The sequence below is a fragment of the Theropithecus gelada genome, chromosome 6, assembly GCF_003255815.1.
Source record: "Theropithecus gelada isolate Dixy chromosome 6, Tgel_1.0, whole genome shotgun sequence".
Taxonomy (NCBI): domain Eukaryota; kingdom Metazoa; phylum Chordata; class Mammalia; order Primates; family Cercopithecidae; genus Theropithecus; species Theropithecus gelada.
In genome coordinates, this window is record NC_037673.1 from 13,942,730 (window position 1) to 13,954,107 (window position 11,378).

Genomic DNA, 11,378 nt, shown 5'->3' on the forward strand with positions numbered 1-11,378 from the left:
CATTGAGGAATAAAATAAAGTAAATCTATAGCATGTTTATCGTAACAAATTATTATTGATTATTTAGATTATTTGCATGTATCAAAACATGCAAATAGCTAATAACACCCATGCAAATAGTTAACAAATAGTCTTTCCAGCGCCAATGCCAGGTGAGTTAGGCAGCCTCTATGATGGTCCCCAATGACCACAAACTCCCTGTATTCAAGCTCTTGTATTCGTCCCTTCTCCTTGGTCATGGACTGAATCTAGTGACTTGCTTCTAATAAGGAGAATATGGCTAAAGTGATAGGATGTCACTTCCAGAATTAATTCACGTAAAGACTGTGGCTTCTAGGTTGGGTGCTCTCTTGCCCTCCCTCACTTGCTCCCTTTAAGGGAAACCAGCTGCTATGTTCTAAGCTGTTCTACAGAGAGGCCCATGTGGGAAGGAACTGAAGGAAGCCTCTAGCCAACAGCCAGCAAGACGCTGAAGGCAGCAACAACCAGATGAGTGAACCCGGAGGCAGATCTTCCACGAGTTGAGCCCTAAGATGAACCCACATCACAGCTGCAGCCTCATGAGATACCCAGAGTCAGAGGCACCCAGCTAAGCTGCACCCAGATTCCTGGCCCATAGACTCCGAGATTAGAATATTGGCTGGTTTTTTTGTTGTTGTTTGTTTTTTTGAGACAGAGTCTCACTCTGTCACCCAGGCTGGAGTGCAGTGGCACGACCTCACTGCAAACTTCCACCTCCCGGATTCAAGCGATTCTTCTGCCTCAGCCTCCCAAGTAGCTGGGACTACAGGCACGCGCCACTGTGCCCAGCTAATTTTTGTACTTTCAGTAGAGATGGGGTTTCACCATATTGGCCAGACTGGTCTCAAACTCCTGACCTTGTGAACTGCCTGCCTCAGCCTCCCAAAGTGCTGGGATTACAGGTGTGAGGCACCGCGCCTGGACTATTGACTGTTTTAAGCTGCTAAGTTTGGGGGTTGTTTGTTTTGCAATATAAAACTAATATACAAGGACTAAAAAATAAATATGGATTGGGTGAGTTTTCATTATTTTTATTTCTAGCTTGTCTGAAATCATAATATATAGATACATGTATATAAACATGCTATCATGTTCTGTCTTAATTACATGCAATGCCCTCTAATAACATATATACATACATGTATACCAGCTAACAAATGTCTTTAATTCAAAGACTATTGCCACAGCCTCCAAAGTTATATGAGGGAAATATTATGTAATTGTAAATGTTTTTCCTCAAGGTATAATAACATTCTTTGCTCCTAATCACTCTATAACTTGAAAATATGCATAGAGAACTCTTATTCCCTTTTTACGAGGCAAAATGAAATGGCTGACGACCTTCAGCAGTTTTGACTTGGCCGCCACAAGCACCGCCAGCACAGCCTTCAAATCTGGGCTTTTCAGTTGTTCCAAAAGGTAGTTAAACTTGGAGAGTCTTTTTTTCCAGTGCTCCAGCTCCGCTCGTGGCCCAACATCATCCGCTTCCTTCCGCAGCTGATTGTTTTCAGCAAGAACCTGCAAATGCACGGGGAAAACATGAGCCATTGCATGGAGCAGGAGATACTAAACTTATAGGCAAGCAAAAAAAATAAGGAAATCAGTTATCCTATCTGAACCATGATGTATGCGTATTCCATGCTTCCAATAACAATCTTTTACTAACTTAGCATGTATCCATTTTTAAAACTTCAGTGAAAATTTCTTTGACCTGTTTTAACTGAAAACCACTTATGCTTTCCTCATATGAAAATAGCTTATATTTTGGGGGGTTTTTTAAGATTTTTGCTTCATACTTTTTTCTTTTATTAATGCTTATTTTACATATTTATGGGGTACATGTGAGTATTTGTTATATGTGTAGAATGTGTCATGGTCAGGTCAGAGTATTTGGGGTATCATCACCTTGCGTACTTAACATTTCTATGTGGGTAACATTTCAAGTCCTCTATTCCAGGTATTAGATTGGTGCAAAAGTAATTAGCCATCGAAAGTAATGGCAAAAACCACAATTACTTTTGCACCAACCTAACACTTTGAAATATACAGTATACTGTTGCTAACTACGGTCACCCAATCTGCAATGGAAAACTACCTATTTAATGAGCTGTAATGAGCTTCTGAAGGCCTTGACTTCAGGAATTTTTCTTGGCTATTCATTTACTCTATAACCTTGGAGGAACATGGCCTTGTTAAACTGCATGGTTCAGGCTAGTGGATTTTAATTGTGCTTACTTTTTAATGTAATGTCCACCTTCATTCCTTCATTGAGAACTTTTCTGAATTTTTTTTTTATCATTAAGTCTCAAGCTCCCTTTTGGAGGACATACTAAATGAGAAAACTCCTCATGCTTCTACAGGGGTTCTCTCCAAAGTAAACTAGACCTTGAGAAAAGAAAGTGGCAAAGTGCAGCCTTCGAGTGGTGTAAGTACATACAGCCATTTTCTTTCATTTCTTAGAATTCTTACTACCTCTTCTTAATTCATGACAGTAAATGAAAACCACATTGGACCTCTCACCTCCTCACGGATTTACAGTAAAACTCTTAACAAATGGAATGTCGTATGTGAATCCACCTTCTTCCGTTGTCTAGTGAAGTAACGTGGCACCTGAAATGGATGTTTGGTTTCTCAAAATTACCTGTTCTGTCTGTTTGATCCATACTTTCATACAATCCTCTATTTTTGCCAAGGTCTCAGGGTTATTTGCTAGAGTCAAGTAGTCCGTAGGTTCCTTTAGGTTTTTCAGGTCAAGTATGTCACACTTTTGAAGATTCACCTAATTAGAATGAAAATTAAATAATAAGATGATGCTTTTGTAAAACACACAGACCACGGGCCCTGTGTTTTCCACTTTGCTGCACTCTGACAGCGCTCTGGAAAGCCCATCGGGTAGCACATACCTCCTCTCCACTCCCACGTGCCTTTGTCCACGCTGCCGCGAGACTGACGGAACCTTTCAACACTTCCCTGTGATCCTACACACCCTCACAATTCAACCCAAAGCCCGCTGCCCTCTCCCACTCAGAAAGAATGCCTCCTCCCACCTGGGGACCCATCCTATTTTGTTAATACTTTTATTGCAGTATGAAGTGGACCCATATGAGAAAAAACACTGCTTTTTTCCACAGAATGTCCACAATTTTATTTGGTCCAACCTGCATTTTGGTCTGCCCTCCATCACAGTTAATTACAAATATAATTCGGGTGTTAGCTGGAGTCATCCTGTGTCTGTCTGGATAAAATTTGCTTAACTCCCCCATTCTACATCCTTTGGAAAGCATAATGCGCCTTCCCCAATCCCAGCAGGATCAGCATTCCCGGGAAAGGAGGGCAGAGTGTCACACTGTCATCATGACCATAGGATCCATTTCCCTACCTGCCCCTACATGCCTGATCTGGGCTCTGTCGTCTCTCTTATTCCCTTATCTTCTCTCTCTCTCTCTTTCTCTCTCTCTCTCAATCTCTCACGCTCTCGCTCTATCTTTATCTCTCTCTCACTCTCACACACACACACACACACACACACACACGCATGCATGCATCCATCAACCTCTGCCCCAAGTAATCACAAACACAGACTTATTATAAACAGCACAAATCATACAGAAGCTAAATCTCACATTTGCCAAAATTATTCTTAAAGGCCCTTTTGATCATTGACTGAACCACAGGATCCAACTTGCTCTCTCTAAACATATCAGTTCCTCTTTCCTTCTTCTGCTTCTTCAGGATCTCTTCCCACCTCCATCTGCTGCCCACCACACACACACAGACACTTCGGTTCCAAATTCCTTTCATTCTAGGATGCACAGCAGTGCCACAAGCATTTCTGACTCTTGCCTTTGGAGACACTCATCTGACTGACAGGGTAAAGCCCTACATCACTGCCAACGTTTTTATGGAACCCCTGAATGTGTTGATCATTATAAACTGTAGAAATTGAAATCTAATCACCACCACGTCTTGAGAGAGCAATAAAATTGCCTACCAAAATTTTTGAAGAACTGCAACATAGAGGAATTAAGACCATCCAAGAGAAGCATTACACACTTAGGTACTGTGCTTGTTGACCACCTGATCATTTTTAAAGGAACAGCTTATTCGTCCTCACCTTCTCCTTCAAACTCTCCTGTGCACCCGACAGGACGTTCACAAAGCCTTCCAGCGAGCTCAAGAACTCCTGCCGAATGTTAGCTGAGTCCTGAAGGCCCTCGAGCTCGCCCCAGCCATGGCTCGTGGCTCTGAGAGCAGGAATGAAGATGTCGGACAGCAAACGTCTCACGCTGTTGAGCAGGCCTCCATCTGCCGCATCTAACATGTTAAAACTCACCTCCTGGAAAACAAGCAGGAGATCTTCTATTGTAAAAATGATCCTCAAATGCAACACAGCTACTAAGTCATTTCTTAAATGTTGTCACTTTACCAAATACCCAGTAAATTATTAGTTTGTGACGAGTGTGGTGGCTCACACCTGTAATCTCAGCACTTTAGGAGGTTGAGGTGGGGGGATCACTTGAGGTCAGGCATTCAAGACCAGCCTGGGCAATATGGTGAAACCCCATCTCTATTAAAAATACAAAAATTATCCAGCCTTGGTGGCGTGCACCTGTAATCCCAGCTGCTCAGGAGGCTGAGGCAGGAGAATCGCTTGAACCCAGGAGGCGGAGGCTGCAGTGAGCCAAGATGGTGCCACTGCACTCCAACCCAGGTGACAGAGCAAGACCCTGTCTCAGAAAAAAAAAAAAAAAAAAAAAAAAAAATTAGTTTGACAACCTTGTTAAGAAATAAGCTTTATACTATTCTAAATTGTAATCATCAAAATAAAAGCATGAAATAAATAGAATACCAGATGTTTATCAGTTTATTTGCTCCAAGAAGATAGTATACCCATCAGAGGGAAGGGGAAAACTTGTACAGATGCACTTCATTTTGCACAAAAAAAATAAAGTTATATATCCACTTTCAGAAATCTTAACTTAAATGTATAAAATTTGCCATTAAGTAAATTATGCATGGGGAATTCTTTAGAAAAAGAAAGCCTTCACTGTTATACACACACCCAGAAGGTTATATCAACTTGTGTTAATAAATTGAATATTAAGTCCTCTTACTCAAAAGATTTAAAGGGAATGTCCTCTTAATTTCTTGCTTTAAAATTTTAAAAAATACTTCTCTGAAAGTAGTCTTAGATACTGTAGTGAATATACTATGATTGTCTCCACCGGAGGAATATTTGTGTGCAAGTTGTGTGTTTTTTGGTAATTCAGAGTAAACAATGGCTCTTGCCCCTTACCCGGTGGATGTTGTCAGGGGTGATGGCTTTGGAAGGGTCAGTCCTGATGAAGAATACACATACCCCAGTAAGAGCCACATCTTTTCCCTCGGTCACGAACACCTTAGGTTTTTTAATCTTTCCAGAAACAAGATTTACCCCTCCTAGAGAGCCAAGTTGTCCTACAAAAGCAAAATAATTTTAGTTTCACAAATGCTTTTCACAGTCCATGTGGTTGCCTTTGGAATGAACTTTCTCGTTAAAATATTGCCACTGTTGACTTGTCCATGTGCCTTAGGTGGGTCCACCTCTTGAACAATCTCTAGCATGAGCCCTACAGAGATCTAAAAAAGTCTGTTTGATTCCAGATCACAGGTTCACTTCAAAATTGTTGTTTGGGGGCAGTGAAAAGAGGGAAGGAGGACAAAGTATCTACTGGCATGTACTGTGTTCCAGACCCTCTGCTAGGTACCCTGTGTACATTATTAAAACTCACAACCCAGCTGGGTGCAGTGGCTCACACCTATAATCCCAGCACTTTGGGAGGCCGAGGCAGGCGGATCACCTGAGGTCAGGAGTTCAAGACCAGCCTGTCCAATGTGATGAAACCCTGTCTCTACTAAAAATACAAAAATTAGCTGGGTGTGGTCATTGGCACCAGTAATCCCAGCTTCTTGGGAGGCTGAGGCAGGAGAATCACTTGAACCCAGGAGGCGGAGGTTGCAGTGGGCAGAGATCACGCCACTGCACTTCAGCCTGGGCAACAGAGCGAAACTCAGTCTCAAAAACAAAAACAAAAACAACTCTGAGGCAGCTGTGACATGTTCCAAGTCAAACAGCCAATAGGTGGCAGAGCCAAGGTCAAAAACCTGCTCTGACTACAAAACTCGGGACCCCACTTCCCCATGCTGTCCCTACTCTGTCATAGTCAGCATACTAGGTTATCTTTCAAATACTGCTGGAGTCAGGGTCTTGTAGAGGTAGGATTAACAGCGTGGGCTCTAGAGTCAGACTCTCAGAACTTCAATCTCAGGCTGCGCTCCCAGCCGTGTGACCTTGGCAAGTTACTTTATCTTTCTGTGCCTCCGTTTTCTCATCTTCTTATCTTAAAAATGAGAACAATATGGCCAGGCGCGGTGGCTCATGCTTGTAATCCCAGCACTTTGGGAGGCCGAGGCCGGGGGGGATCACCTAAGGTCCGGAGTTCGAGACCAGCCTGATCAACATGGAGAAACCCCGTGTCTACTAAAAATACAAAATTAGCCAGTGTGGTGGTGCATGCCTGTAATCCCAGCTACTCAGGAGACTGAGGCAGAAGAATCACTTGAACCCGGGAGCTGGAGGTTATGGTGAGCCAAGATCATGCCATTGTACTCCAGCCTGAGCAACAAGAGTGAAACTCCATCTCAAAAAAAAAAAAAAAAAAAAGAATGATACTAGAACTTCTAGAACTTAGCATCTGAAATTGTTGTGAAAATCAACACACTGTATAAAGCCCTTAGAAAAGCATATAAGAATATTAGCCTCTGTAAGCCTTATTATTATTAGTATTTGAACAGTCATCTTTGATTATCCAAGCATGTGGCTCATTGAGTAGATAATTTCAGTACATAGAATATACTCTGAGCTATTCCTTTATGTTCTAACCTGTCTAAGAAGTGTTTAGATCTCCAAATGGACTGGTAGCTCAATCAGGATCACTGGGGTGGGAGGATGGTGCTAATGGTGGACTTTGGGATGGGGAGTGGACCAGAAGTTGAATCCTAAAATCCTGGGATTGGAACCTCTTGGAGTAACCCTCCCTCAGGGATCATCCTCCCATGGTGCTAGGCTAGAGACCTTGACAGGGGCTTGGACAGTGAGCCCTCATTAAAGGTAACTAGTAGATCAATCTCCCCTTCATTCAAAATTGCATCCCACTCCTGGCTAATACCAGCTGGGTCTCATGAGTAATAAGATGTTAGGCAACAAGTTTCAACCAAGGCACTGAGGCATGACAGACATCAGAAAACAGAGTTTCAAAGGAAAAAGAAAATTCTGCAGAAATTTCAAAGTGGTTGTCCTAGAACTGATTAGACATCTTCTCCCTGGCCCCCATCAGAATGCAAAAACGTCAAGAGCGTGTAGACTAAGGAAGGATTTTGTGAGGACAGTTATGCTAAGTATTAGTCCGTTTTCATGCTGCTGATGGAGACATACCTGAGACTGGACAATTTACAAAAGAAAGAGGTTTAATTGGACTTACAGTTCCACGTGGCTGGGGAAGCCTCACAATCATAGTGGAAGGCAAGGAGGAGTAAGTCACGTCTTACATGAATGGCAGCAGGCAAAGAGAGGGTAAGACCCAAGCGAAATGTGTTTCCCCTTATCAAATTATCACATCTCGTGAGACATATTCACTATCACCAGAACAGCACAGGAAAGACCTGACCCCATAATTCAATCACCTCCCACAAGCTTCCTAGCATGACACGTGGGAATTGTGGGAGTTACAATTCAAGATGAGATTTGGGTGGGGACACGAAGCCAAACCATATCATGCTATGCAAAGGGTGAGGTTATAAAGTGTTCCTACTTTTACCTCAGGTCAAGAATGAGATTGCAACTGTCCCCGCTTGCCCAGGACAGGGGGGTTTCCTGGGATGCAGGACTTTCAGTGTTACAATCAGGAGTCAGTCACTCCAGTCAAGAAACAAGGTGTTCAACCCAACCACCTAAAGAGCTTGATTTATGTCTCCTAGAGTTTAGGAACAAAATGACTGTGATATGACACCTGACCAAGAAATCTAAGCACAGTGCTCAATAAGGCATATAGAGAGAAACTGGACTGTACTGGGAGCTAACAGCATGACCAGGGAGGGCAGGGACCTATGAACCCAGGTGGGGCACTGCTGAAAAGATCCAGACTGAAGCCACCTTAAATCCCACTCAAAAGGAGCACCTGAGGGAAGATGGGACAGAGTGAGCAAGACTTACACTACCAAATTTCAGAGGCTATCATCATCAGGACAGCCTGTCACCTCAGGAGAACCCACCACTGTGCCCACAAGAGCAAGGTAAGAGTGCAAGGTCAGCAGCTCATGACAGCGCCAGTCCAGTAAAAACTTTCCTGACCCCCTTCCTTCTTACCTCTGCCCTGCCTCTGGCCTCACACAGTCAGGCCCTTTAGTTAAGCTGATGTGGACAAGGGGTGGAAGATGAAGGTATGCAGAAGAGCACATGGTCCTCCCTCTTCTCCTACTGAGAACTTCAACCTTCAGAGAAATGGGGGACTCAAGGGTGAGGAAGGAAGAATATTTCACTTTCCATCAACTGGACAGTTTTTCTTTTTGAGTTGACATTGTGTTTGTAATTTGAAATGACTATAGACATTTTTGTAATCTAAGAATGTCCAGGAAAGTCATGAGATTGCCTGTATTCTAATCCAAGTTCAGAAGAAGAACTATCACCAGTGAGAAGATTTAAAGGTTAAACTTGCTTTTATGTTTACATCCTATGAACACTTCTTGGTCCAAGCAAAATTTACACAGAAGGTCAGTTTCATCCAGTGCTCTGTTCATGGATAAACTTGATCTTTCATTTGAGCTTATGTTTTGCAATCTGGTGTAGAAACCAAAACTTCTATCTCTTGATTTTTCACTCAAAATGTAATAAGTTTTCTAAGCTTTCTAAAATATCAAACTGACAGCTTTGAGAAAATGCCAGTTCGAATTTGCATGCATAATTTCCTCAGTTTTTAAACAAAGAAGTATATAGTCTTACTATATGCCAAGAGCAATAACTATTTTCCCTTTTATCAAATGGGTCATAAAAAGTATGTATATAATAGTTTAATATATCAAATAATACATTTAATCAGATATTGACTTATGTTTCTAGGTAGGCGTTTAAAATTACATTAATCCACTTAAAAATAGACTAGACTATGCCAGTTGAATCCATAGAAAGATTTGCAAATCTGGGCCAGGCACGGTGGCTTACACCTATGATCCCAGCACTTTAGGAGGCTGAGGAGGGCAGATCACAATGTCAAGAGATTGAGACCATCCTAGCCAACATGCTGAAACCCCATCTCTACTAAAAATACAAAAATTAGGTGGGCGTGGTGGCGCACACCTGTAGTCCCAGCTGCAGGCTGGGACTGTACTTTGGGAGGCTGAGGCAGGAGAACTGCTTGAACCCCAAGAGGTGGAGGTTGCAGGGAGCCAAGATCGCACCACTGCACTCCAGCCTGGTGACAGAGTGAGACTCTGTCTCAAAACAAACAAACAACAAAATAACAACAACAAAGAAAAAAGATTTGCAAATTTTTCATAAATGAGAACAATGAAAACTGTCATCCAATATTACTTATTTAAAGCAGTCAGTAGAAAATAAACAAAATGTGATATCTAACTAAAAAGGGGTGTTACACATACTGGCAACAATTCCTGTGCTAAAAAGAAATAATGCCTATAATCCCAGCACTTTGGGAGGCCAAGGCAGGTGGATCACGAGGTCAGGAGATCGAGACCATCCTGGCTAACACGGTGAAACTCCATCTCTACTAAAAAATACAAAAAAAATACAAAACATCCCTAGTAGCCTGTAGTCCCAGCTACTTGGGAGGCTGAGGTAGGAGAATGGGGTGAACCTGATAGGTGGAATTTTTAGTGAGCCGAGATCACGCCACTGCACTCCAGCCTAGGCAACAGATCGAGACTCCGTCTCAAAAAAAAAAAAAAAAAAAAAAAAGAATGCCTATATACCTGCAAAACAGGTGCTCATTATAATTTCCAGACCATAAAACACAGAATGAACTAGAATATAAGAAAAGGAAGTCAAACGTAATCTACTTTATTATCTTTATTGCAAGTACAGCCTGAGAAGGAAAACAAAACATCTCCAATAAAGTTAGAACAACCAGGCTAAATACCAACTGTAATCTGTCTCCATCCTTGAGGTGAAACAGAACTTTTTCCACAGGGCCACACCCAACACACTAATGGTTTCCCACATGGACCCACACATACACCTCCTTCACGCCCGCAAGGTGAAACAGGTCCATTCTCACAGTGGCTTTCTTCTTCAAGCTACTCTCAGATAAATCTAATGACACATTTATGGGTCATGCCACATCAAATTCAGATACCTGTTTCTGCTTCCTCCACATCTTGATAATAAAACATGAGGTGTCGGAGACCTCCAACAGCAAAAAGTTGATCAATTCTTTCAATCTGGGAAAAAGAAAAAGGCAAGATAATGACTTTCAATCCAAATTAGAAACTGCACTTAAATCAGAATTAATAGTATAAAAAAGGAAAATGTACTGTTATCTTTCATATTCAAACAGGACAGCATCTAATGTATCCTATAAAAAAGGAAGCATTTATGTTAAAAGAATAAATGTCTCACCATAGTAAAGACTCTGTTCAAAAAAGTAATTTCATGAATCTTAGAACTATTTGCTACTTATGCACATTTGAAAAGCATTGTCCACCCATATTTGCAAATTTCCTAAAGTGTTGAGCTGTGGAAGGGAGGTTTAAATAGAGAAGAGTGCTTCAGTCAACTGCAGATAAGCAAAAACAAATCTTTCAAAACTTAGTCTAACACCCTAGAGATAATGAATATTAAATTGCAATAATCACCAAAACTGCCATGAGAACGTATCTGACTATGAACACACCTTCCAGTAGCAACCTGGCACTAAACTGGGACTAACAGTCCCATCCCTGAGGCTCACTTAAGTCTACAAGCCTAACAAAGGGTCTGCTACCAATAGAAACACTTCTTTTAAATAGTCAGTGGCACAGTTTGGAACTCATATGAAAATAAAAAGATAAAATCTACACACCCATTAAGCATTAGGATGGCTACCACCAAAAAACAGAAAATAGCAAGTGTTGGTGAGGACATGGAGAAACTGGAACGCTTGAGCACTATTGGTAGGAATGTAAATGGTGCAGCCATTGTGGAAAACAGGATGAAGGCGCCTTAGAAAAACTAAAAATAGGCCGGGCGCGGTGGCTCAAGCCTGTAATCCCAGCACTTTGGGAGGCCGAGACGGGTGGATCACGAGGTCAGGAGATCGAGACCATCC

General features: G+C 42.0%; 1 protein-coding gene across 1 annotated transcript in view; it reads right to left on the bottom strand.

Moving 5' to 3' along the window:
• Nucleotides 1-11,378, bottom strand: part of DNAH5 (dynein axonemal heavy chain 5) — a 252,364-nt gene that overhangs the window by 225,333 nt on the left and 15,653 nt on the right. Inside the window, exons 3-7 of the mRNA XM_025388138.1 lie at nucleotides 10,428-10,512; nucleotides 5,318-5,478; nucleotides 4,136-4,357; nucleotides 2,663-2,800; nucleotides 1,363-1,539 (exon numbers count right to left, since the gene is read on the bottom strand). Of these exons, the coding sequence (XP_025243923.1) occupies nucleotides 1,363-1,539; nucleotides 2,663-2,800; nucleotides 4,136-4,357; nucleotides 5,318-5,478; nucleotides 10,428-10,512 (783 nt within the window). The remainder of the gene's footprint in view (nucleotides 1-1,362; nucleotides 1,540-2,662; nucleotides 2,801-4,135; nucleotides 4,358-5,317; nucleotides 5,479-10,427; nucleotides 10,513-11,378) is intronic.